Source organism: Lacerta agilis, chromosome 10, assembly GCF_009819535.1.
Source record: "Lacerta agilis isolate rLacAgi1 chromosome 10, rLacAgi1.pri, whole genome shotgun sequence".
NCBI lineage: Eukaryota > Metazoa > Chordata > Lepidosauria > Squamata > Lacertidae > Lacerta > Lacerta agilis.
The window spans coordinates 33596157-33624058 of NC_046321.1; the positions used below are offsets into that span (position 1 = coordinate 33596157).

Below are 27902 nucleotides of genomic sequence, written 5' to 3' on the forward strand. Positions count from 1 at the left end.
GCATGTGAACCACAAAGTAAGCACTCAATTTACAATGCAAAAATGGTAATATGAAGCCAGATAAAAGTATGCCAAGAGAGTTTAAACCTGTAATCAGCCATTACATTTAAGACAAGAGTCAAATAAGAATATGAGTTTGATTTTCTGCTCTTGACTAGTCATACAATGGTAAATACAGTATATCTTTTCCAATCACAATTGCAGACTGGGTAAAATGACAGATGTTTCTATGACTCTTAAGACGGCGCTGGACCTGTGCTAAAAAGAGAGCTTGAGGACCAAGCTGAAAGTCAGAAACAGAGGACTGTTATTAGTCAAGCATGTTTATGCAACTTCACAAATTGTTTATTCAGTCGGAACAAATTATCAGTGTGCCATTAAATTATGTAAATATGCAACTCAGTTGTAACAAAAATCTAAGATTGCATCCTATACCTACAAAGTAACATTTATAGGAAAAAGTCAGTAGCAAAAGAGCATATACAATAAAAACTGCATGCCAAACATTAATGTTTTTTCTAGCCAAAGGAAACAAAACCAAGACATTGTCATAGAAGTCTTCATTGCAAAAAAAAAATTAACTGAAATGCATAATAAATTTATCAGAACAAAGCAATTCTTATACAAAATACATTTCCTATTTAGTTTCCCTTTATAAAAAGGCACTTTGTTTATAGCTAAAATTGATTAATACTCTTGTTAAGCCTCTCTTTATAACCAATGTATTTCAAGTTTTCCATTAAAAAAAACCTTTGATATAAACATTATTAGTGCATATTTTTGTATTAATCAGTTAACTATTGCCTTTTCTATTTTAAAATAAGGTTCTTTAGTGCTGGAAAAAAACACTGAGTTTATACATACTACTTAAGTATCAGACATATGACATCATTGTGCCATAGCACAATAAATAAAAATTGAACTCATTTTCCTTGCGTGAACATGGGACTTTTTAGAAGTGGGCTTGCAATCTTTTATTTTCCTCACGTAATCTCTCAATTTCAGCTACTAAGCCGTCGTTTACAGAATATCTTTCAAGTAAGGCATGCATTTCATTCTAGAGGGGAGAAGAACAGAACATTGCATTACTAGAGAAAAAGATTTTCAAACCCAACTATGCATTTTTATATAGAATACTAACGTTGGAATCAAGGTGGTCAGAAGATATTGGCCCCAGTTCACATGTCATAGCAAGCCACAGGCTGAAATAAACTGGTTTACTGTGATTGAGCAATATGCTCATATATGCTATTCAACTGCACCCACCTTGTTCCTCCCCCACCCCACCCCTTTTGCAAAACCACACAGAGTGGCTGGTTTAGGATTACATGTGAACAAGTGCTCATGGGTTCTCTCTCTCCAAACTACAAGAAGGAACATTCTCTGGTTTGTGTGGGGTGCAACTGAGCAGTGTACATGGTAAACAATCGTTTTTGAGACTATGAGTTACTGTGACATGCAAACTGGGCCACTGTAATTTTTCCACAGAAAGATATCCATCCATCCACTGCCTTTGAAAATTTGAAGTTAATCACCAAGAATGTAGGAAGACTGTCTCAAGCACTACTTTCTCAGCAAAGCAATCTAGTTTCCCTTCCACCCCAAGTATGTGATATTACACTCATCAGACAGTACTGCTCACTCTCCACCTTAGAACAAATCTGTATCACCAGGTGCCACAGAAAAGCACTAGACATATCAAGAGATCCATCGCATCCTGGTCACCGTTTCTTTGAGCTCCTGCCATCAGGACGGAGATACAGAACAATGAAGGCGAGAACGAGCCGTCTCAAGAACAGTTTCTTCTCTAGAGCAATTTCGGCCTTACATGGAAAGTCTGGACTTTGAAGTCATTTTATTTTACTTGTTATATTGTACTGTACTGTATTGTACTGTTTTAATTAGTGTTTTGTAGTTATTTTAAATTTATGTGGAATGCCTTACCTGAGTGGACAGAGCAACTGAGTAATTTCGTTGTTCCCGCAAGGGAACAATGACAATAAAGATTATCTTATCTTATCTATTCTGTGCCCAGCTTTTAAGAAACAACAGATTGCAAGTTAGTTTGCAGTGTCACTTAGCAAAAATTATAGTACTCCAAACCTAGCAAACTGAGGTTCTCAATAATCTCATTGCTCTTTCTAGGATCTTAATATGAACAAGCAATACAGTAGGGTTTTCAGCTGAAATTTCTGTATATATTTTATACATACCAGCTGCACATGAAATTGTTTGATCATCTCCACTTGCAAATTCACAATGTCACGATGACAGGCTTCCCTGAAGGAACAAATACCATGCACCTTCAATTCCTGTTTGCAAGTTTACCCATTTCTCTTTGATTCTTAAATTAAAGGTGATTTTCAGGACAAAATTAAACATCTTATCCTACCCCACTCTAAATTCAATGATAATGCATATCTTTATCAGATCCCACAAGAACTAAGATGACATTTGGAAAAGCATAGCTCCTTCGCAGCAATTAATTTCCAGTACTGGGTTCTTAATGAGTCATAGGATCACAGAATTATAGAGTTCAAAGTGACCCCAAGGGTCATCTAGTCATCTAAAGTTAAGGGCACAATTGAAATCTCTGATATTTTATTATTTTTGATGCACCAGCTATGGTCTGGTGCAGCGGAGAGGCCCATATTGGACTCAGTGCCACAGCTTGCCAGTAGCTCGACTGGCTTGATATCCAGTAGATTCTTGAGTAGCTCAGCTCCACCCCATCCTACCTCTGAACACCCCATTTCAGAGATATGCACCAGCTGCCACTAGTAACTTCCATCCACCCACAATTTACATGTGAGCACACGGAACCTCCATGGCTGGGCAGGGGGGCACCATCAACTTAAATGCCTTCCAGCATAACAGATCAGGGGTTTGGATTACCACTCAGTAATGCTATAGACTCTGTTTGCTATAAAAAGGTAAAGATAAAGGATCCCTGACAGTTAAGTTCAGTCGCAGATGACTCTGGAGTTGCAGGGCTCATCTCGCTTTACAGGCCGAGGGAGCCGGCCTTTGTCCGCAGTTTTTCCGGGTCATGTGGTCAGCATGACTAAGCCGCTTCTGGCGAACCAGAGCAGCACACGGAAACGCCGTTTACATTCCTGCCGGAGCAGTACCTATTTATCTACTTGCACTTTCTGGCGTGCTTTCTAACTGCTAGGTTGGCAGGAGCTGGGACCGAGCATCGTAGGGATTCGAACCGCTGACCTTCTGATCGGCGAGCCCAAGAGGCTCAGTGGTTTAGACCACAGCGCCACCTGCATCCCTTTCTGTTTGCTATAGACTATAGTAAATGGAATAGAGACACACTTTGGAAGTGAAGGATAAAGTACTAGAACCCCCTCCTCCCTCTGCTTTTTTTTTTACAAGTCACTCCTTCTAGCCAAGAGGCAATGGCCAGTTTCACAACACCAGGTGCAAGCAGAATGCTCTGCTATAAGCAAAAGCTAAACAAGGCTAGCAATAAGAACAGAAAAGGAGAAATCTGATGACAACCCAAGTAGTATTAATCAACCAATACTAAAAATGTACTATTTCAGATTCCAGGAAATGAAACACACTGATAGTTTTTTGCCATAAACCAGCTCAACTGTTCCTAACAGAGAAATTTCTTTTATTATAAATTGGGAAAATGTAATTGCACCAGATGCACATTGGAACAGATTCCAGCAAACATTTTTCATTTACAATAAAAGCTTCATGATATGTGCCTACAGATGCACCTGAAAACTGTTGCTCTGTGGCAGACTGTATTTACTCGAGTTGAAGAGAATCTAAGCCATTGTCTGGCTGTTTAAAATGTGCAAGAGCAGCACACTCCAGGGGCTTTGTGAATTAACTTACCAACTTCTTGAATTAATTCTGACAGAAGTTTGATTATGTCCTGATTGAGTTGCACTACAATAACACACTGAAATGTGTGTTTTTTGCTCATAAACAAGTAACAAGGCTAAGAAAAGATATATTGATGTCACAGAACGTCACAATGACAAGAGAAGCACTTAAGACACAAATCCAGAGCTAACACCACTGCTTTCTTAAAACCATTCAAAGACAATTAGCTTTCCTGGGGCAGAAAGAATGCTGAAGTGTATATTTGGTAGACAGATTAATTTGATCGATTTCTGATGTGATGCTGAAATGCCAGCCAATTTTATAGCACCCTGCTGACCTTTTCTTTTTTAAGTCGGGGTTGCAGAGGCCCATGCCACCCAGCAGACTATGAAGAACAAAGCCAGTAATTTGGAGCATTCATATTCACCACAGGATTGTTGTCAAAACAGCATATTTGAGGCGGGCCTGCAATGCAGCCCAGAGGTAATACTGCAGGTCAGGGGAAGGGAGAGACTGGTTCAGAGTCTGCCAAAATTCTCCCATACCTCTCAGGTTGCAGCAAAGGTCACCTTATCCTCTCAAACCTCATCCCTGGCCAAATCTAGTACTTGACTGGTCTATTGACTTGCATGGGAACTGGACACACTTTTAAATATTCATAAACAAAGAAAATGTACCTTAAGACAGACCTAAGCTAGAGCTGAGATTAGTGCCTTTGATGTATCTTCTGTTTCTTCACACACACACCCTCAGCCACAAGTAACCCACACACTCCAGAGATACACTGCAACATCTAGTTGCTGGGCTCTGCTAAAGTTATTATTTTGCTCAGGCTTTATAAACTGATAACTGTAGTCAAAGTGTCGATACAACTCAACTTACCTGAAGTTATCCATAGTTTCTTGTATCATATTCTGAATGAAATGAATTTGAACGGATGATAAAGGTGCATTCAATCTGCTGCTTCCAAGAGTGTCTACAATTTTTTCCGATAGCGAATTGGCAACTCCAGCAGTAACTGAAGAAGTTATCTTTGAAGCTATGCAAAATAAAGTATGAGCATTTCATTTTAACTGGGGCAAGAAAAGGGGACCCAAAAAGATACAGACAACTACTATATAAACAGACAAGATGGGCATACCACTGCACGACACAAGTCACATTATTTCTAATCACCACCTGTATTTATGAAATGAAAACTTAAGTTCTTGACTGTTCATAAGTGCTGAGATTTAAGAATTTAAAAACAGGTGCATGACTTCAATGTGATTGAAGTGCTAGAGTGATTGAAGACCATTCCCATAAAATTACGCAAACTAATTGCCAGAGTACACCATGCGCTCAAAGACAGAAACATTAGATTATGCCACATTTTTACTCAGTAGTACAACATAAATTTTATATATTAAAAAATATTTAGAGACTGTTGCACTCCATTTACATTCACCTAGGATGCCAAGTCATTAGCCAGTTGATTATGTTCCATAACAGAAGGGTGAGATTTAGACCTACTTGCTGAGGTAGGACCGTTCACTGGTGATTCATAGGTCAGTTGTGCTTGAAGGTTCTTAAGAAGCCTCTCTCGGGGATCAGGACTCCTGATTATGTTGGCCAACGGGGAGGTATTCATATTTGTAAACTCAGAGCTGGAGGAACTCAACTTTGTACAGAAGGGGGAAAATAAATGTGAAAGCCAACACAGCCCCACAAATATAAACATTTCTTGCCTGATAAGTAGTACACTCAGTCAAGTGCTAGGCCCTTTGGGACAATCAAAATCAGCACTATCTAGCAACAACAAAAGCTGTTTAAAGATGGGAGAAAGCTTATTATCTCAATCCACCCCAAGCTGCAGCTTCTAGGAGTTACAGGTGAGAGCTGAGTGCAGAGTGGAGACCAAAGGTGGACAAACTACCCCAGAAGAAGCATGACGTGTCCCCTGCCAGAAGCACTATCCCTCTCCTAACACCCCAAAACTGAAAGGGGGTGGGGGGATTTGCATGCATTACGGTGCTCCTAATCTCATGACTATGGTTAGGAAGCAAACAGCCCATGCCTAGAAGGCACGACTATCCAACATGTGCATGTTTCTATGCAGCAAAAAGCAGAAACAGCAAACATAAATGCAAGGAGGACAGCTCAAGTCACAGGCAATTAGAATTACAGCATTACCTGTTTGAAATGTTCTCTGGACTCTTGTCTTCCATGATTGGTTTTCTTAGCATCAACATCTGGATTCTCATCATCCTCTCTGATAGGAGAGCCAATAAATATATTAAGTGGACTAGAATGCACTACTTGTGGGCCAGATCCTACTGGATTTTTTCTTACAGGCAATGCAGTGCTGAACTGGGAGAGAAAATCCAAACTGGAAAGGTAAGGTTGAAAATCCATACCTAGAATGAAAAACAAAGTCACATACTTGTGCATTTTTTTATTTTTTTATTCATTTCATCTCCATACCACTTTATATTTTAAAGGATTATATATTTGTACTGTTTGAACTAAGAATGTTTCCTGAACACAGGTTTAGCATGCACAGTGGAGCAAATATTACACCCCATGCCCCAGTTTGTTTTTACTTACCTTCATTTACTGCAACTTATTCTGATTTCCTGTAGCATTAAACCAATTTAGTGTCAGGCTGGGCCCTCAGAGATACTAGAAATGTACTACAATAAGTGCTTACCATCACTCTTTCCGGGAACATCTTCACTTGTTTTACAAACTGCAACATCTATAGGACAAAGCAATAAATACTGACTGTAAAAAGGGGGGGAAATCCTATACAGGTAGAATCTGAGTAACAGCTCTACCTGATCTTTTGTTCAAACAGTAAAAAATTACTGCTTCAGTTTTTAATACAGAAGGCATGGTTTTGGGATTATCACTGACCACTACGTAAAGAGGCACCTTATTAATTTGGCTATAATATTTTATTTTAATAGCATATGCTCTATAGGATGGGCATGACTGCAAGCATTAAGGGTCTTAACTGCAGGATGTAATAGGATGGAGTCCTTTCCAGCACATGTATCTATACAATCTTTTTCCAATGTCAACTTACCATCTCGAAGTGGAGAGAACAAGTCACCTAAACTATTTCTCCCCAAATCATCAGATGGATTAGAAGTATTCCCATGATCAATTTCTTTGGAAGGAATTACATCCAAACTGCAGCTGCGTGGGAATCCTAGAAGAGGAACATATCCATTTTTCTGAATAAGAGAGCCGTTTTAAATGACAAATTAAGCTTTCTTCACAAAATCTATTAGACACCAGCACTTTCTAGTTCCATAAGCAACATAAATGTTTATGCATAGAAGAGTCCTACAGGAAGAACAAGTTCAATATAGTTCAGCCAGGGTATTAAAGCACCCTAAAAGAACCTTTAAAAAGGTAGGCGGCTGCCAATAAATAAACTGGAAACAAGTCTCATAGGAACCAATAGAATTTGATTCTGAGGGAAGATGCCACGGATTTGGAAGGAAGTAAAAGCTACTGCCATTATCAATAAGCTTCTGACAACAGGTCCAGCAAGCACACTAAGGTACAACAAAACCTGTTGTCTTATCACATTAACTGTGTGGACAATAAAATTACTCAGCAGCACCCTATCCTCCAAAACTGCGATAAGAGGATTCCGCCTTAAGCTTTAATGCTAGCATTACCTAGCAATAAAGATAGCTTTACTTCAATTTGGCACCCAAAGTGCTTGACAGAACTCCCACTCACATTTCCACAAGGAGGTGAACAGGTATGAACTCCATTCATCAAGACAGATTAAGCTGTCAGCTTGAGCTTAGTGAGAAAGCATCATGCTTAATTGAATGTTTTATATGTACCGAAAAGGATCACAACACAGATATTTTTTAGTGTTTTTATAAAATAGTTAAGATCTAGAATCACGTTCTTCATCTTTATTTGAGTCACTTGTGCAGTGGTCTGGAAAAAAAATTTAGTCAATCGCTAGCAACAATGAATGAACACATGGCTTGAGCTTTCAAAGTCTGTATTCTGGGTGCTTTTTGGGATGAACTCTGCCAAGAGAAGGATAGGAAGAGTATAACCCTGGTCCTCTTGGCCCCCTCAGTGGCTTTCAGTGTTATCAACTAGGGTGTCCTTCTGAATAAGCTGTCTGGTTCAGTGCTGGAGATACTGTCTCACAGTGGCTCTACTGTTACCTGGATAGCTGATTCCAAAAAGTGGTGCTAGAGAAGGCAGAATATTGCTGTATCCATTGGCAATTATGCTATGGGCTCCACAGGGATATTTTTATGCCCATTGTATTTAACATCTACAGTAAATTACTCAAATAGATAATCCAGAGATGAGAAGTGAGGCATCACCAACAGGTGCACAACATGCAGTTTTCTCTCTCCTTTTCAACCAATCCAGGTGAGGCAGTGGGTGTGCTGAACCAATACCTGGGTATGGGAATGGGGCCAGGTTGCTTAGATGATCTTCTCCACTCTAAGAGACCCTTCTCTGAATGCACCCCACCAAATGAGAGGAAATGGGTGGCTACTATAAGTGTCTTAAATAAAGGAGAGTAATAGTATGACTGGCGCCCCAGTTGTGGAATATCCTCCACATAGATAATAATAATAATAATAATAATAATAATAATAATAATAATAATACCCCGCCCATCTGGCTGGGTTTCCCCAGCCACTCTGGGCAGCTACCAACAGAACATTAAACACAGAATAAAACTTCAAACATTAAAAACTTCCGTAAACTGGGCTGCCTTCAGATGTCTTCTAAAAGTCAGATAGTTGTTTATTTCCTTGACATCTGATGGGATGGCAATCCACAGGGTGGGTGCCACTACCGACAAGGCCCTCTGCCTGGTTCCCTGTAACTTCGCTTCTTGCAGTGAAGGAACCGCCAGAAGGCCCTCGGCGCTGGACCTCAGGTCACAGTGTTGAGCTTCTTTTTGACACCAGGTGAAGACCTTATTTTCTCAGTACTTTGATCCGCAACGTTTTGGGCCTGGGGGCACTTTTTAGAGATCTAGAACACTATTGTGGATACTTCAAAATGCCCTTTTCACAGAAGAAAAACTGGCAGTGTTTAAAATCTCCCCACTCCAACCCCAAAACAAGCAAAACAGACCTAAAGAGCAGGTGCCATGATCCAAACAACCCTCCCCCCAAAAAAAATAAACATTTGGAGGAGCAGGAGGCATTTGCAGGCACCAAACAGGGTAGCTGAATGCACCCACATATACCATGCTGGGGAGTTCAGCTTTAGACTTTGGGTGCTCCTGTTTTCTCTGTTGCTGGATTTATTCTGATATTATTATAACTTGGTTTTACTTTTCTCTATATTGCATTTTTTTAGTTTAAGAATTTGGTGGGGGGGTTAATGTATACCACCCAATAAATACTGTAAGTAAAAAAATAAAATAAAGGACCAATTTAGCAATTCTTAAAATGGCAACAATTGGTATTTTCGTATTTCCCTCCTTCATGGTTCTCACAAGTGTTGGCATCTTTTTACCAGATTTATCCTGAATGGCATCAGCTCCTTTAACTTCAGCTGTTGGCAAGGATGGGGACAGGAACGTGGCAGGCATGTTAGGAGTAACGTTTTTGATCATGCCAGCATTCTGAATCCCTCCAGTATTGCTTGTTGTTTTGATATCAGATCTTTTGCAGGCCTGCTTAGTTAAGGATGGCTTAAGGCTAGACTGAAACAGAAATAAGTTAGTCAGAAGTGCTCTACTCTGAAGGAAAAAAGGACAGTCAAATATTAAGTTACAACTTTCTTCTAATGCTGCTTCTGATAGGACTCTAATCCCAAAAATAGCAGACACCATTTATAATATTGGGAGTGGGGGGGTGGGCGGGAATACAGTACTCAAATAGATGTGTGTTAACTACACAGAGCCATCAAGCGTTGAAAAAGGGTCAGTTGTATACATTCTAACTACAATTACAATAGAAAAGTGATACAGGGCTTAGCACAAACATGCCATCATGTGTGCTTTGGCATATATTGATCATAATTAGGCACATTTTATTTCCATTTTAACCTACACTTAAACACTAAATGCACAAGACATTTACCTTTGAAAAGTTGTTAGAGCACTGTAGTGTTATGCACTTCACAGAGGTTTTGTGAGCACTGACTGATTTCACAGGTGCAGAAAGTTTTCTTAGGTCATAATGGTATATCTTTCCACGAGAAGATCCAACCACCAAGGAAGTTCCTTCAGGCATGAATTCTACTGCAGTTAGAGGAGATTCTGCTACTAAAGTCTTCAGCTGCCTTTTTGTGATGAAGAAACATGTTGAACACCCGAGAAGGGGGAAAAAAAGAAAGGACAGCCACAATTTTATATAGAGTTTCCAAAATAATATTTTTCATTAACTCTTCACTTAGCTATTGGCCAGGTTAGACTAAAAGGTAGTGTCTGGCCCAATATTACTCAGTGGGCTTCACTGCCAAGCTAAGACTTAAACCCAAAGCCAACACCATCTGTTATATCACACTGTAATTTTAGTTCTGCTTATTTCCCAATGTTATGTTTAAGTTAATACAATACATAAAGCTACATTCTTCAAGCAGATACACACACTCCCAGTTGCTAATGGATATCCCCTCTCCTCAAACATGACAAGAATTCAAGTGTGTAGGTAGGATGGAAACTGCCAGTGCCAAACAGCTCTCTGTGGGACTGTCCCCCTTTCAAGTGTCCTCTTGTTCTTTGGAGGACCCAGGGCTTCCTCTGCTTTGGATGCCCGACTTTGGCAGGCCAAGGAAGGCAGAAGGAATAGCCGCAATAAGTACATCCAGCCCAATGAAGAATTCTGGAGATCTTGAGAGCTTGCTCCTTATTTTGCAAACTTTGGTTGGTCCTACTAAAGCTATTGCTCGACAGTGGGTTTTGGCATTTTCCCTGTGGATCAAGAGAACTTCCTTTGTTTTGCTGGCTTGCCCTATGGCTCATATATTGGCTCTGCAGATGCAATAGAGAAACTTTAGCAAACTACAACCATTAAAATGTCAAAATGTCTCATTTTTAGACACCTCTCACGAAACGTGTGTGTACCAAATAAGAAAGCTTTCAAGTCAAGCAGAAGGACTCCATCAGTTTTAATATTCCTACCAGCAATTCAGTAACTAAGACAACCACACATAAATTGTTTTACACCATTAAGAAGCACACTCAAAATATTATTTTCACAAAACCAAACCTTGTGGCACATTAAAAGTTCCACACCTAACCATTTTTGTAAAGAAATGCTGAATGTTCCAGTTGCCTCGGTTAATTAAAAGGAGACCAAATCAAGCCTCAGTAGACTGGCTGTATTTTTAGTTGTTTGTTGATCAGCAGTGCTTCACAAAATATATAATAGTACGCCGTAAATTCCTTTTTAAACCACTGAAAAGCACACAGAATTCTGTCAATAGATAATATTCTGACAAAGGTATACATACTTTTTACTGGTGGTGTCATAGAGAATGATTCTTTTATCCAGACCTACAGTTACAAATAGCAGCTCACTGATGGGAGAAAAACAGATTTCATAGGCTGGAGCTTTATGAGCACTTTCGAAGTTATGATATGGGGCTTGACTGTTGACATCCCACAGAGTTACAGCCCCACTGTCGGAAACACTACCCAATAATGCTTTCTTAAAGGAAGAATATTTCAAGTGCCGAATGGGCTGAAAAAGAAAGAAAACACATTTGCATATGTTAAAAGTGATGGCATGCTTTGCCAATGCATATATTTAAACTACAGTACTTGTGTACATTAAAAAAAACCTCTGCTAATTAGTTGGCAAGAGGTTGCACCACTGGAATCTTAGTACAGTACTAGCCTTACCTTCAAATGCAGCAATATCATCACTTACTTAACACAACTTTTAGGTCTTTGCCATCCTTAACACCCAGTTACCGTAGGTGAAATCTGGCAATAAAGCCTAATCTATTGGGGGAGCAGGGAATTGGAGGGGGAAAACAGCACACCCCTGCTGCTCGTTTTGTGGCACAGTGGCAGTTTCAGCACATTATGACAAAACAGCGAGTGACTGTCTTTGCAGCAGGAGCAGTCATAAAAATAATAAAAAATGGGGTGAGCACAAAAGTATTCTTGAAAAAAATCAGCCCCCAATTTCGATTCAACTCTATGAAGTGCTCATGCAGTGCAACTCCCCACCACAAAAGAGATTGAATTTGACATGGTATCTAGTAGTGAGAAACAGAAAAAGTAACACCTAGAAACCCTTTAAGTGAGCATCAGCACTGATACATCTTTATTACAAGAACAGCCATTTCAGATGTTTAGTCAGCAAGTCTGCCATCCAGGCCTCACTCGAGTGACATGCAATTAAAATTTAACAACTTTTCCAAGCTCGGCATTTTTGGAGTAACAATAGAAACTTGAATCCTGACAAAGTGCCAAGCTTTTTAAGTCTCAACCATTAAGAGTTTTCAAGAGTGGAGCTGTGATTCAACAAGATACTTTAGACCTGAAATTGATGGAATAATGGGCTTTAAGTTGAGTGCATTCTTTGTTACTGTTAAGACTTTAAATAACTGTCCTAATTTCAAATCCATGACAATCTACTTTCAAAAACAATCCTTATGGGTTCCTTCATGTATTAGGCTTTTAGCATGCTCTGAACATACATTTTAAAACAATGCAACACGCAAAAGGCACAGGCATAGACAATAATAAGAAAACTTTTATTTGCCTTTCCTCACTCCTCTCCCACAAACCTCTTTGACATGGTCTTTGTAGCTAGGAAAATATGCATCTTTGAGGAATCTGCTGCAGCTTCTCTCCATCCCCATGAAAGACTAACAAAGAAACATGTACCAACCAAGCCAGGTGATGACTATCAGGTGTAAGGTCCTCTGTTGGTTGCTCATGAGTAAGCAGGCAAAACTCTGAGTTTCCTTTAAGAGTTTTATTGTGCAAACTATGTACAGTGCAGAGCTAATAAGTTCACGTCTGTATCAAGCATCGTCAGAATCCGGGAATGGCGCCTTCCGGTTCTGACCCCAACAAAAGAGCTTCGGTATACGGAAACCCTGCCTCCCATCCTATCGTTTCTCCCCACGACGCCTTTGGGGCGCAGGAAGATGCGTGTCTCTTTCCTCGCCCCTTGAGCGAGAGGAGTGTGAGGGCTCTTCAGCATCCTCAGAGCCTTCTCCCTCCATACCCTGAAAAGCCTGCCCCTCCCCGCTCGAAGCCTTGCTGCTCCCTCGGCTGCCAGAGGAGGTGCTGCTGGTCAGGTGAGACCGGGGCTCTCTATAGCATCCCGAGAACCCTTCCACCACCTTGCGCTGCGCCGGGGATAGTTCCCTGACAATCAGGTATTTAAACTTCCAAAATAGATGTGAGAAAAGGAGAAAGTCTGTTTAAACAATATTTAGAACAGGCCCTCCCTATTGAATTAGGGGCAGGGGGAAAGCACCCAGGTTGCAGGGAAAAAATTAAGCCGCCCACTTTATGTCTCTTCCAAGGCTTTTCTAGCTTCTCAAACCCACTGGTTCCATTTGCCTCTCTCGAAACTGTCCTGCATGACAGTTAAGTAAAATAACTCAGGAAAAGAAATGTATAAATGTATAAATAGGTGGTAGTCAGAAAGAAATGAGATATTTTAATGCTTCTAACATTATCCCATACAAATAAAGGATTGCATTGTTTTGTTAGTGCTATATGGTTTATGTAATAGGCAATATTTAAACCCTGTTTTGCTATTCTACCGTAAACCTATCCGACTTCACTGTAAATTACATTGCTCCCTATATTTTACATTAATATTCCTCAAGGTTTAAAGAGCAACCCAATCTTTCCTCAGCAGCATGTAGTGAAAAGCTACAAATGGCAAAGTAAATAGCAGGAAATAACACTCAATGCAACTCAGCTGTAAGGTTTTCAGCATCTTATCACTGCAGCTCAGATCCTCCTCCACCACCACCACACTGCTTTCATTGCTTTTTGGTCTTTAACCCACAGCACGTTGTCCATCAATAACTGTCAGAGAGAGTTTCCCAAATAAGCCACACATAAAGCACAGCTATGACAACTTTATTAGCTCTGCAACGAGGTAGCTTTTTAAAAAAGAGCAAACTGACTATTAAGAAGTTTGCATCAATATAACTGATGGATGATAACAATGAATCAAAAACAGAGCTTTTGAAAACTGGGCTTTTGCTTCCAATGAATACAATACTACCATTTGCAACCCTCAGTATGTGTGACACTTAACTTGTCCAACCTGCTAGAAATTCTAATAAGAAAACCCAAGCACATTCATTAAAAAAAATTTTTTTATAGCTTTTCAACATCAGCACTGAAATGTGGCTATGACCAAGCTGTGCCAGCAATAAAACTATTCAAGGAGATAGGAAGGAAAAATGCAACCAGGCCCATGTTCACATTAATAGTTACTTGAGTTTTAAAATCTCAGATATTAACACTGCAATAAGCTGTTCTGAACCAATGGGAAAGAACAGGTAAGTACATTTATATATATATATATATATATATATATATATATATATATATATATATATATAATCAAGACTAGGAGTAAAGGTTTCACCCTTAAAGCCCCATTTCCTTGCAAGGACTTGCAAGTCTATCCCGACCCTGATAACCCATTTTGCCATGACACATAAGTTCAATCAGATGTGCAGCAAAGCTGATCAAGAGGTTGTGCCACATGAAAAGACCCAGTTCCACAAAAATCCACTGTGTAGCATGGACAAAGGTTCTACGTCAGGGATAGAGGAACTGCTTGTACAGTATACAGCAGAAGTGGAAGGTGGGGGGTGGGGGGGCTCAAGTTCAATACACAAGTTTAGCATGGGCTTCCTGAAATGCCAACAGCCAAATGCTATGCATTGTTACTTGGGGGGGAGGGGGGGAGTTTCACTGTATTCAACGTGACTTATTACCAGGTAAGTGTGCATAGGATTGCAGCCCAAGTATGGAAGTTATTGAGGGTGCAGAACAATTATCTGATGGGGAGAGAATTGGTTATAAATCTAATTGCAAATGGTTAGACCAAACCATCACTTGTATGACACAGTGCAACTGCACCATTGGAACCACATTCCACAGACACTTTACCTGACTGCTGCCAAAGCCAAATGGAGTGCTGGATAAATTCGTAGTAAGACTATGCAAGATAATTTCACCGCTCATAGACCCCGAAGCGATATAGCAATCATTCCAATTAAATGTTACAGAAGTTATTTCCTCTCTGTGATCCTAAAGAAGATAAGAAAATGCAAACATCAGCCAATTGCAATTGGTTTTCTTGTTTTTTTTAAAAGGTAGTTATCCTTTTAACCTCTCTTGTTCTGTCAGGTTTAAAGTAATACAAGTATTCAAGCCACACGGCATCCAGCTTTGTCTCTCTCACACTTTTAGGGCTTCACAAAGCAGCAGCTGACAATGGACCCAGCTAACTTCCATGTGTTTGGTTATATTCTATTCCAGAAGCCTATCAGTTAAAAAGTTCATATTTAGATTTGTAACTGGCTCAATCTCCAAATGTTGGTATCAAAACTTAAAAGACCCAGCAGGACTAAGACCCTGACCTGCACGTTTAAGGGGGAAAGGCACAACTTTGAACAATGATAAAATGGGCTAATCCCACAAATGAATCCCCCACATCAAGAAATGAATTGTTTCAATTGATTTTAATCTAGCATTTCTATATTGTTGCCACCTGCCATGGGACCCTCTGCTGTAGGTCAGGTTAAGAAATCCAACAGACTGACAACTCTGGCAATGAAAAGCCAGCACATCAGGCAAAGCCTAGCCTAATCTAATGTTCCTCCTAACATGCAACTCCTTCACATGGTAGAATATTCAAACTTGCAATAGCTAAACAGTTTAAGGTCACTGTCATCTGAAGGATCACCATCTCCCATTTGATCAAGACAAAAATCACCCAGAGATCTAATCTACCATCTGCTTACCCCTATTCTACAGTGATGGAAGTAGTGTTTTTAATAATAATGTATCCATAGAAGACATTCATTCATATACAGAGTTCATGTATTCAAAAGTTTCCCGGATTCAGTATACACAAAATATTATTCCAATATAGCACAGTTACATCAACTGTTTCTCCAACACATACAATTTTTGTTCAGCTATTTACCTAAGAACTGTCAGTCTTCCAGATAATCCTGTATTTGCATACACATAAATGTCAAAGCATTATGTTTTCAGATAAAAGCTAGTTATTTAAGAGGAGCTTTATTGCCATTTGGCAACTATAAAGCTGGAAATCCTAAAATTAGCATTGAAAGTAAATTCCATATTTATGGTGGCATAGGTATACAGGGATTATCAACAGATTAAAAGGATTAACTGATTAAAAAAACAGAAAACTGTAGAAAATCACATTCAGGTTTGTTAACCGGTATGAAGCCAGAGTTCCCCATTTCAAACACAACAGAAGACTGGCTTAATACAAGCAAGGAGCTTCGCACTGAAGGCAGCACACAACACGAGGGGCAAGAGAAGTGGAGGGAGTGGAGGAGTGCTGAGCCCCGACACTCACCGCCAACTTCACATAACATGGTTTCTGAAGACTTATATAATCACTCAGAGATACAATGTAATAAAATGACAGCTTGAAAATATTCCTAATACATAGCAACACAAAGCCTGCTGCTAGCACAGACACCTATAGTGATAGGAATTAAAAATTTGAGTTGAAATTTGGGCTTTAAAGATCAGAACCCAAAGCTATATGGTTTGTTTTGAGGGGGGTATTTTTTCAGAGTCATATTTAATAGACAAATAGATAAAACAGGAAGTGTTTTGTCTTACCTTAAGAGCTCGGTGAAGTTTTCTGAACTTTAAATCCCATATGTTAACAGTGCTATCCGCACCTCCACTTGCAATATACATTGAATTAGAACTCAAACTTATACAGGTTTGCTTTGCCTGGTGGGGGGGGGGAATAAAAGGGGGGAAATCAACATAGTATCATTTGGGGGTCCTTGTAGTAAAGTAGGGTATGTTGTTGTTGTTGATGTTGTTCTTGTTGTTGTTAAATGCGCATAGTTCTACTCATGGAATCCTTAACCAAACCCAGAGAAAGATACAGTATTGAGGAAGCGAATTTCACCAATTCGTCTTTTCCCCTTCAGTCTCCAAAAAATCAGTCCAGAATGTTGGGAGACTCTCTGGAAGAATGTGGAAGCGGGCATGACAATGGGAATCTAGAAAAACCACTTCCCATTTCCTCCAGCAGAAGCCTCTGCCTCCCATTCAAGAAATGGGCACTCTGTATTTAACTTGCGTTGACATTCAAGGTCCATTAAAAGCAATATTCTTATCTGGCTGTTTAATTTGGCAGGTCGCTAAAGCATGTGATGAGGCTATGAATGTCAGGCAGGCTCTCCAATTCAGAAATTCTGTGATGGGGATGAAATAGAGGTAGCGAGGCCAGGGAGCACAGGCCCACTCTTCCCTCTGTGGGATTCATATTATGTTCAGGACTGAGTGCCTCAATGAAGTTTTGTTGTGCAAGTCAATGAAATATAGAGTACTCTATAGCCCTATTTCTTGTTGCCCCTTATGTGATTAATACTGCTGAAGGGTACAGCAGGGCCATGCCTTCTAGACTCTACTGTGACTCCTTCCCATCACCTAGCCCTGCTGACCTCTATATGCTGGAGGGAAATGCCTGAAGCTGTGAGCCTGCACTACATGCAAAGGTGCCCTGTGCAATTCAGAACCCTGCATATGTGGCAGAGTAACTGGCTGGGGGTGGCTCAACTCTCCCCATGACTGTTGATCATGTGAATATTAATCAAGAGTTAAAAGGGCAAATAATCTTCATCAATTACTGGTTAGAGAAAATGATATCAGGGGAAAGTGGAAAAGAGGAATTCACCATGTTTAGCTTGCATGGAATTTGAAAACAGCATGCTCCAAAAGATAACATACATAAAAAACAAATTCTACAATATTCCTTCAATGATTTTCTTTATCCCCAAGGATGAACAAGTATTGGCAAGATGTTGGAACACAGACTTAAGCATCATGAGAATTAATATGAAGTTACTTGTCTGCTTGCTCATTTAAGAGTGTATGCTACTTTGGGGTAGGAGGGAGTGGGGAATTTGGTGTGGCCAAGCAAAGAAGCCACAGGTTGCTTGCCTGAGGTAGTATATATCAACTAGCCAATACTGAACTTAACACTGTTGGGGTATCACTCACTCACTCACTCACTCACTCCTTCCTCTGCACATTTCCATCTCTTTTCCAAGTTTTTCACATTGATACAAAGCTCCTTGGATTGAAAGCCCATGTTTGCATATAGGCACCTTTTAAAAACTTTTGTATAAAACTGAGATCATTGTACATGTGACAAAAAAGATCACAACTAACATAACGATCTAACATAACGAACACTGGTGAGAGTGTTGATTGCTTATTTAAAGCTTAGAGAGAGCATTTTATCAGTCTAAGGCCCTAGGTCACCACAAACCAGAGGGCAGGAATGTTCTGTTGTTAATAATGGACTGAGAACAGAAATTTATGTTCAGCAATGTATCAAAAGATGTCTCTCAAGACTCGCAGCCATGTTCATTAATGCATGTCTGGGATTCATTAAAGTGGCTGCAATACAGCTAACAAAAGCCAATCAATACAAATACATTTTATGCAGACCATATCACCTTATTCAGACACAACACTAAACAGTGATTTAACTTTATGAGAAACAGGTACAATGAGCCTCTTGTACTCCCTCTCTGGTACAGCTGTGTGGAATTTAGTATCTTTCACTTCCATTTTAGATTGACTGCAACTATCCATGATGTCCAAAGGCAGACAAACTGTGGCTAAGCTACGAGGCTGGTTTTCTTCAACTAAGCATAAGTGAGATTAGCCGCAATTTCTTTAGGTTCAGCAGACAAGTTAAAAGGAAATTAATATGAAACACAAAAATCCTCCTCTTCGTCATCCTGGAAAAGAGCCAAGGGGGAACTCAAGAGCTAATGTTCACTGCAGCTCCTCCATGTAATGCTAAAGCAGGCATAGGCAAAATCGGCCCTCCAGAAGTTTTGGGACTACAGTTCCCACCATCCTTGACAACTGGTCCTGTTATCTAGGGATGATGGGCGTTGTAGTCCCAAAACACCTGGAGGGCCGAGTTTGCCTATGCCTGTGCTAAAGCATGGTTTAGAGCAGAAGGGGTGCTGTCTTGTGGTCCTCTGGATTACAACTCCCATCATCTCTCACCATTGGCAATGATGGCTGAGGCTGCTGAGAATTGGGAGAGTCACAGATTAGCCACCCCTGCTTTACAGTTGCATCCAAATAAAGCCAGCCTCTGTGGTCCTCACTCAAAGTTGTTAGCAAGCTATATTCTTTTTAGAATGCCAAATAAAATTCTCTCACTTCCAATTTCTTCCCAGTTTCCAGCCCAGCCCCAGTGAATAACTGAAATACCATTCTTCCCTTCTGATTAATTTCCAGATTTTGTTCCAACAACATGTAACCCTCTTGTAGGTTAGCAATGTGCACTCATAAAATTGCACTGCAATTTGGTCAATGAACATATGCACTCAGCAGCCTACAAGGAGAGTAAAAAGACATGTACCAAAGTCAGTTAAACTTTGGAAATCAGGAAGTCAGATGGAACAAAATGCAAGGCACAGTGAACTCAGTAAACAACAGAGTTGACCATCCATTTATCCCCATTTGTTTTAACACCGTACTTGTGGGGTTAGCATTCCAAATTGAAACATACACAGAGGAATGTCAACTTTACTCAATTTTAAATTTGAGTAGCTCATTACAATACTATATACAAATTACATGCACAAATGCTCTGGCCGAGGACTGTGTCATGTACAACTCCTTGGTTCCCACAAGTGTCAATTAAAGCTAGAGGCAGTAGGCAATATGGCTTATTTTTCAAATGGAAGCATTCTCCATTAAGACAATGGGAACTTTTGAAGTATTTTTTTAGGATCACCCTGTGCTCCAGATATATACTTATGTATAACTACATTTTTTAAAAAAATCTGTTATTTTGAAACAGGGAATAGATGAAGTAACTGCAAGTTCTATCTGTGTCTGTTCTGTCAATCCCATTGTGATCAATGGGGTTTACTCCAAGGTAAAGGTGCACTTACGTGCTGAACACAATGGGACTTGCTTCCAAGTAAACATGCAAAAGGTCACACTCTATGGCTCCAAAGAAACAAGTCTATTTTACTTACCCCTTCAGCTAGCTCAAAGAGTGGAACTGGTTTACCTTTACCATTTGAAATCACTATTTTATCACCAGCAGCAGAAGCAGTGACCAGAAAATTATCTGAAACAGGTGTCATGGAACATAGCACAAAGTTTATACAGTAGCTGCAAAGGGAAAAGTATTAATCCAAGCCCCTTAAACAATTCAAAACAGAAAAATGTTGATTCAAGTGTCTTTGTTAAGTTTTTATATACTATGCAGTTTTGTTTAATGAAGAATAGAAAGCAGAAATGGGAAAACATTCCAGTTTTGAGAGGATTTGTCCTTTCAAGATATGAACTCCACATTGCATCCATTTAAAACAATCTTATGATTTAAAAAATACTCCTCCAACAGAGAAGTGCAACTTATTCCATGTCCAGTTTGTTCTACTTGCCCACAAATTCTATCCCCATTTCAAAGCAGTATTTGCTGCTAGTATTTTTGTGATTAAAAAAATGTGTTTGCAAAAAGTAGTGATCCAATGCATTCTAAAGTTAGCTGTGTTAATGCTAAGCAGTGGAATTGCTAACCACAGATTGGACATCTCATATCTCCAGACCTTCAGCCCAAGATATCAGCACTCAATTGAGTACACATTCCACAAAATTATATCAAGACATTAAGCCAGAACCTGAACAGCAGCCTGTTGATGTAGAGAATGTTTATTTCTAACACCTCCCCCTTCACTTACGTCCATCCACTTCAAACAAACACTATACAAGTGCAATAAAACCAAAGCAGATAAATACCCATAAGTTTCAGTATCACGCTGACTGCCACTGTTGAAGTCAGAATGGAATTCCTCCATATAAAACTTGCCAGCTGAAATCTGTACAGGGCTATGATGTTGTTGTTTTTTGCTTCCCTGTTTATTACAAGCCATCATTTGCTTGAGCTATACAGGTGTGCTTTAGAATACTCCCTTGCCCACAAACAAGTGATATGGGTTCCTTTACTTACACCTGCCCCATGCTGCAGCGACACAAATTACATTATAAACAGTTAAACTGCTTAAGATTTTCAGGCATTACCGATCCTTTATTTTAAACAGTTGTCGCAAACAATGTGTCAGGTGGCTTCTCAATGAAAGGTACGGCCTTTAGGAAAGAACAAAAACCTTCTATATGCCTAGGAACTTCTGCAGCCCGCTACTTTGGGTGCGTACAAGGTAACTTTCATTTCTAATATTTAGCTGTCACTTTTAAGCAAAGCAGAAACGTCTAAGGAGATTTCCTTACTTAGCACCATAGTACATTAGTACATTGCTTTCCATGCGCTGAAGCTTGTCTAACTCAACACAGGATGACAAGCTGCTGTACCGTTGATCACGGACAGCCAACAAGATCTACTTAATGGCTCAGACATCCCGAAGTACCTAAAGCCTTCAGCAATTAGAGGAACAGATGAATTCAAAGCAGCTTCTGCTGTGCTGAATGGCACCTACACACTGCAGGGCAGAGGGAGAAGCAAGAAGATCTAAGTTATTGGGTGACAGCACTGGAAAAACACAAGACTCCCTGACACAGAACACAGACTTATCAAAAATGGTATGTACTAGTGTCCCTTCTCAATGATACTATTTATTCTCGGAGATTTTCCTTTGTATGACAGTTGTCAACTCATGGAAAATTCAAGACCTAGAAAATTAACACTTCAGTTATCATTATTGGTTTTCTTACATGCCTTTCACTATATGGTCCCAGGTTAAGTTACAACAGTTTTAAAATACAGTATTGACATAAGTTACACCAAATTACAATCAAGAGGGTATTTTTTACTAATTCTTTTTCAGTAGAAATTACACTGCTAAATTTACTGTAACATCCAAAACCTACCTTCTTACAAACAGAAACATGTTGTGAATGAATAAGAAAGCTAAGCACTATCCAAGCAAACCATTCTTGTGCTTGCCTGTATATAGCCTCATCTGCACTATCCCCTGACGTCATTCTAATGATAGACATGGCAGGTAAGGCTTCATCAAACATCCAAGCAAGCATCTTCTAAGATGCACCCAATCAAATGTGCATGGTTAGAAAGATGCCTATGATACAGAAAAGAATGGAGTAGCTCAGGGGTCCCCAAAATTACCCGGCCTCGGGCCAGTTCCTATGGCACTGATCGCATGGCGGGCCAGAGGGCGGGGGAGAGCGCGCACTCGCTTTTTCCGGTGCACTTCCGGGTTGACGCGGCACCGGAAATAGCTTGTGTGTGCGCGCACGGGCCTCCACAGACCCGAAAGTGCACCGGAAATGTTTTGCGCATGCACAAAATCTATTTCTGTTGCCATGCCGACCCGGAGATGGGCAACCGCACCGCGCCGCACCAGTAAGAGCGGGCGGTGGGGGCCGCACAATTGGCTTGCACGGGCTGCATCTGGCCCGCGGGCCTTAGTTTGGAGATGTCTGGAGTGGCTGGTATGAAAACTCACTGTGCCTACCTAGGAAGCAGGGGACATTTAGCTACAATGAACTACTGGAATCAGGCATTTTGTACGAATAGCTGAACACCTCCATTACTAAGGGCTGGTTCACACATGCAAGTGAAATCACTTGATTTCTTATCAATTGGGGTAACTTTTAGCTGATCTAAGCCTTTGTTTCTTTTGGAGGTACAGTACAGTATATCCTCATCTGGTAAATGGGTTCAGAATGGCTTATAGCATTTTCTAAATGTTAACAGCTCTGTTCCCAAAGGGCTCACGATCTAAAGAAATCTAACAGTTTGGAGGATAAAAGAGGCCAAATAAAATATAAACGACACTGTAGGCGTAAACAAATATTTTCTAAAAAGCAAACCAAACCATAAATAACCAGTCCAATAAGCCCACCCAGAAAACAGTACTTTTTTTGCAGTCTCCTGCCAAATGCCTCATCAATGAAATGATACTGCACTAAGTAAACTGGCTATGCCAGACCTCAGTCCCAGTTCCTCTGGGGCTCTGCCCAGGAGGGAAATGATTCCTCACTCTTTTATTGGAAAAAGAAAATAAAAAGAATTCTTAGGGTTAAGACACGACAGCCAGTGTGGTGCAGTGGTTACAGAGTGTTGGACTATGACCTGGAGACCTCCGGTTCAAATCCCCACTCAGCCATGAAGCTCACTGGGTGACCTTGGGCCAGTCACTGCCTCTCATCCTAACCCACCTCACAGGGTTGTTGTGGGGATTAAACAAGGAAGTTGAGGACAATGTACACCACCTTGAGCTCCTGGGGTGGTGGGGAGTGGATAAAAATACAAAAAATAATAAAGGTAATCCAGCACCAGAGTGTTTCAAGCAATGATGCAATATGGAAATTCTGTGGCTTGGACTGGTGACTTGTATACTGTATATTTGTTATACTAGTGGCTCATATACACATTGTGATCATGCAACAGTGGGACAGCATTATGGGCACAATGACATACCAGAGCTTCTGGCCCATAAATGAAGCACCATACATGCTCATCTATACTTGGATTGCTATAATCCACAATAAGGTACTGCATTTGCAAAAATGGAACAGGGAAGCCTCTGGACATATGCAGCTTCACTTGCACAGAAAAAGGTAAAGAACCCCTGACAGTTAAGTGCAGTTGCAGACGACTCTGGGGTTGCGGGAGGGCCCTCATATTACAGAGCATGGCCATATCTAGCCCTGGCACTGCTTATTTCCTCATCTTATATCCCTCCTGGAAAGAAGAAACAATATGCATACTGCCTGAAGAACAAAGACTGTGTAAGGACACGCATACTCCTCCTTACTAGAGAAGTCGGGATTGAACTGGGGACCTTCTGTACACAAAGCACATGTTCTACCACTAAGCTACAAGTCTTTCCCTCGAACAGTAGAGAGAACAATGCAGCACTAATGGCAGCTGCTCCTCTTGGCTGTTTGTCTTCTAGGGGGTTGAGAACAAGAATATGTGCACATATATAACCGTTCCTCCCCTGTGTCCTGGAGGAGAGGCATGAATAGGCACACAAGGGGAGGTATTATAGCCACCTGTATCCAAGAAGTGAAATCACAAGGAGGAATATAGTTTAAACTAAGCTGCTATTGAACCAAATTGCAAGGCAGTCTGTAAGAAGTAAACCAAGTATATTCAAATGGAACATGCATCTTTGAAATACAATCCATATCCATACTCTGATAAATTCAGCTTTTGCTCTTAAGCACATTTGTTCTCACATATGCTTGTTCACTCTCTCCAGAGGCCATGGATTATTTGGGATTTTAAAGAATAGAGCTGACTTATATTCATATTCTTTCAGTTGTTACAGCACAGATGTTATTTAATGAATGATAGTTTACAAATGTGGACACCCAAAATCCATGTAGATGCTTCTACTATAGGTCCTTAATGATATCAATTAATCTCATCAGCACTGCAAATGTATCTGTGGCTTGTTTGTTTGTATTAAACACAGCTCGCTGGCCCCAGAGCCAAAACTAAAATTGTCACTAAACAATGAGTGCTATAGCTCTAGATGTTGTGCCCCATGAAGTGGCAAAGGATACTGTTGCTGCCCCAGCATACAGAGCTAACTGGGTGTGATGAAGTATGGGGACTGAACTGTTCCACTACAGTTATGGATGAAGCGTCCCATATTTTAACATCATCATCTCCCGATGAAGCAAATCGGATGCTTTCCTGCATGGCTGCACCTGTAAGCAGAAAGAAGAAAATGCAGGTGACATTGGTCATACCTATTAAAAATTATTATGAATGATAAAATATTCTTTGTTATAATTGGCAGAAGTGTAAAGCTAGGCAGGTTAATACAGTAAGTTATGGAAAAACATTTGAAGCCCAGACATTTTCTGTTGGGCAGCCTTATGTGCACAGCTAACTGTTCGGAAATGATAAGATCAATTATGAAAATAAACACCTATTTGAAGTTCCATGTAAGTCACAATATAAAGTCAAAAAGCAATTAAAATCATGTGTTGAGATGCATTCTGAATTCATTCTGAATTAGGAACATTCCAGGATTTATTTACTCAAGTATTTATATTATTTACAGCATTTATACCCACCTTTTAGGCCAGGGGTCAGCAAACTTTTTCAGCCATGGGCCAGTCCACAGTCCCTCATACCTTGTGAGGGGCCGGACTATATTTTGAAAAAAAAATATGAACGAATTCCTATGCCCCACAAATAATCCGAGATGCATTTTAAATAAAAGCACACATTCTACTCATGTAAAAACACACTGATTCCGGACCGTCCTTGGGCTGCATTTAGAAGGCAATGGGCCACATCCGGCCCCCGGGCCTTAGTGGGGACCCGTTTTAGGCAAACAGACTCTCAGAGCAGCTTACAAAATCAGGTTCTAAGGCAGGAGGCCCTGCCCTCAGGCAAACAATCTAAAAAGACACAACACATGAGGAAAAAGGAATGGGAGAGAGGAGGGAAGAGAAGAGCAAACTCTTAAATATTACCATCCATAAAGCTACAGCCAAGGTCAATGCTAGTTCTAGCTGCCTTATTTATTTAGTTTCTACAATCCTCTTTACCACCAATGACCTTGGATGGTTTACATTTTAAAAAAAACCACAAAACACAAAATTAAAAATTAAAAACCAAGAACTAAAAACCCATACCAAATGGGCAGCAGCAGCAGTTACCAAAAACAAGTGCACCCAAAAGCCTTGATGAAGAGGTATGTCTTCATCTGGCAGTGAAATCTATTCAAAAATTTAGGTGCCCTGCCACATTTATGATAGAAGAGTTCCATAGGTGGGTACCACTATTTGCAGTGGTGGTCCAAACTTTTTTCCAAAGAGGGCCACATTTGATGAAGTGAAGGGCCATGAGCGCCAACCAAAGGACCAACCGAAGTTGTTGACACTTTTTCAAAGTTGAAGTTGTTGACTTTTTCAGGATTTATCCCAGGAAATAAACCGCCATGGGGGCCGGATTAGACCAACCAGCAGGCCAGATTGGCCCCAAAAATGTACTTTGGACAGTGCCTGCACTATAGAAACAGACCTGTCACAAGCCACAGCCCAATGTAGCACAGCTAATGTAGGATATATACTGAAGGGTATCTTATGTGGCTCTTTCCTGTATCAATCTAATTTCCAGACTGTTGAATCTGTGTTTCAGTAAAAACAGGAATTGCCAATTTCCAACAGTAATATTCAGGACAAGCCTGCCAAAAAAAAAAAAATGTTGGCAAATCACATTTGAATTCTGATGCCTGTCCCACTAAATTGTATAGGCAGCAGACAAGTTCAGAAAGAAAATCTACAATCTATCTGGTCCCCATGCACCTTATTATAGAATTTCTACTGCTTGTATTGATTTAAACAGATTCAAAGAAGCTTACAAATAACTTGTTTTTATTGCATCAATACATAGTAAAACAACCCAACATTTACTTAAACCAGTATATAGAGTAAGCATAAGAACTTCAGCTGAAAAGCATTAAACTGCTGTTGACATCCACCTTTCATCAGGCGATATTGGGTCCTAAGGCACCAGTTGAAGACCAACAGCCTAGAGTTCATACATAGGGGTAGGAGCATTCTGAAGATGCCATAGAATTGCTACTTACCACCAGTTAACAGATAAAGTGAAATTGGCGTGTGGGTGTAACACTTATTAAGAGACTACAAATGCCCCTCCATTAACAAATGTGATTTTTGTGTGGCAAAAAAAATGGATAGAGCAAACACTTAGGCTGCTGATGGAGGAGAAGCTGCAATGTACCTGCTTCAAACTGCTTCCAACATGCCTGCCTAGCTAGTGCTCTCTCAGGGTCAAACATTCAGTGTCAAGTAACCTAGTTTTTTCATTTGCCATAAGCAGGAGGGGAGTGTTGCAGTTGCACTCAAGCCGCTTTCAGGCTTCCCATAAGCATCTGTACCTCCACAGTGACAGCAAGATGCTGAAGTAGACAGGCCTTGGGCCTGATCCACCAGGGCTTTTCTTATGCTAAGAAACAATTTGATTGCTATCCTATGCCCTTTTAAAATGTGTTGGGGAGGTTATGGGGTTGTTGTTTAAACTATTTTGATTATGTACTTTGTGGGTTTTATACAGTAGTCTGATTTCATCCTGTGAACCGCCCTGAGACCTGCGGGTACATATACACCGGCTTTGTAAGAGATACTGTGCAGTTCAAAAGCCGCTTCTGGTTAGTGACAAGGACTGCAAGCTGGGGCAAAGGAGAAGAGGGGGAGGGCCGAGACACCCCCACCCGGTGGCTCCCACCTCTCACTGGGGGCAGTTAAAGCTGTTCCATGTGGGGCAACCAGTTCAAAGGACAAGGGGCCCTTACATCCCTCAGTGCAAAACAAGCTCCCAATCCCGGCCAATCAGGGGCCTCTGTGTCCCAACAGGTGCCAAATCGCCCGCAAAAGACCAGAGGGAAAACTCGCCAGCTGTCAGGCAACCTGCCAGGGACCGCCCCGCCCCCAAACACCACAATAACAGGACCCCCCCCCCGCCCTCTCCTTCCTCACCTTTCCGCTTGCCCGGGACGCCCCGCGTTAAGTCTTCTTTCTACCCCATGCGACTCATTTCCCCGGTCGCTGGGCAGAAAAGCCCCAAACTTTCGAAGCAGCCGCCGCTTTTGGTTTCTTTATCTCGTGAGGCAAAACGGGGCCGCTAGAAGCGGAGCTTGCGCGCTCCTTACAACTTAGCGGCCCGTCCCAACATCCACCGCGGGGACTGGGCTCACTCCCTCCCCTCCCCCGCCGGTAAGCGAATTTCGTTTACGGCAGCGATGGGGGACAAAAGAGAGAAGGAGGCGCGTTCGCGTTCCCTGGTTGAAGGAGAGGGGAGGAGAGAGGAAGAGTGGGCGGGGCTTCCATT

The 27902-nt window shown here is 40.8% G+C and overlaps 1 protein-coding gene across 3 annotated transcripts; it reads right to left on the reverse strand.

Moving 5' to 3' along the window:
* Window positions 1–321: 321 nt before the first annotated feature.
* NEDD1 (NEDD1 gamma-tubulin ring complex targeting factor) lies at window positions 322–27759 on the reverse strand. 3 transcript variants are annotated; one of them, XM_033163563.1, is made up of 15 exons: window positions 27551–27759; window positions 24599–24745; window positions 20080–20174; window positions 16670–16786; window positions 14951–15091; window positions 11299–11528; window positions 9924–10125; window positions 9355–9544; window positions 6917–7042; window positions 6539–6586; window positions 6022–6245; window positions 5362–5509; window positions 4732–4888; window positions 2214–2280; window positions 322–1057 (listed from the first exon to the last, which is right to left on the reverse strand). In XM_033163563.1, the coding sequence occupies exons 2-15, from the start codon at window positions 24735–24737 to the stop codon at window positions 953–955; spliced, it is 1989 nt and encodes a 662-aa protein (XP_033019454.1). In that variant the 5' UTR covers window positions 24738–24745; window positions 27551–27759; the 3' UTR covers window positions 322–952. The 3 variants fall into 3 exon arrangements, with proteins under 3 accessions (XP_033019454.1, XP_033019453.1, XP_033019455.1); XM_033163562.1 differs by lacking the exon at window positions 27551–27759 and adding an exon at window positions 25372–25420 and having other exon boundaries at window positions 24599–24747; XM_033163564.1 differs by lacking the exon at window positions 27551–27759 and adding an exon at window positions 25118–25123.
* Between the last annotated feature and the right edge of the window lie 143 nt (window positions 27760–27902).

Coding starts and splice junctions, on each gene's coding strand:
- NEDD1 (XM_033163563.1), bottom strand. CDS start 24,737: ATGCAGGAAAGCATCCGATTTGCTTCATCGGGAGATGATGATGTTAAA. Junction 20,175..24,598: donor TGTATGCTGGGGCAGCAACA/GTATCCTTTGCC, acceptor CACCTGTTTCAG/ATAATTTTCTGGTCACTGCT. Junction 6,587..6,916: donor GTTCTCTCCACTTCGAGATG/GTAAGTTGACAT, acceptor TTTGTCCTATAG/ATGTTGCAGTTTGTAAAACA.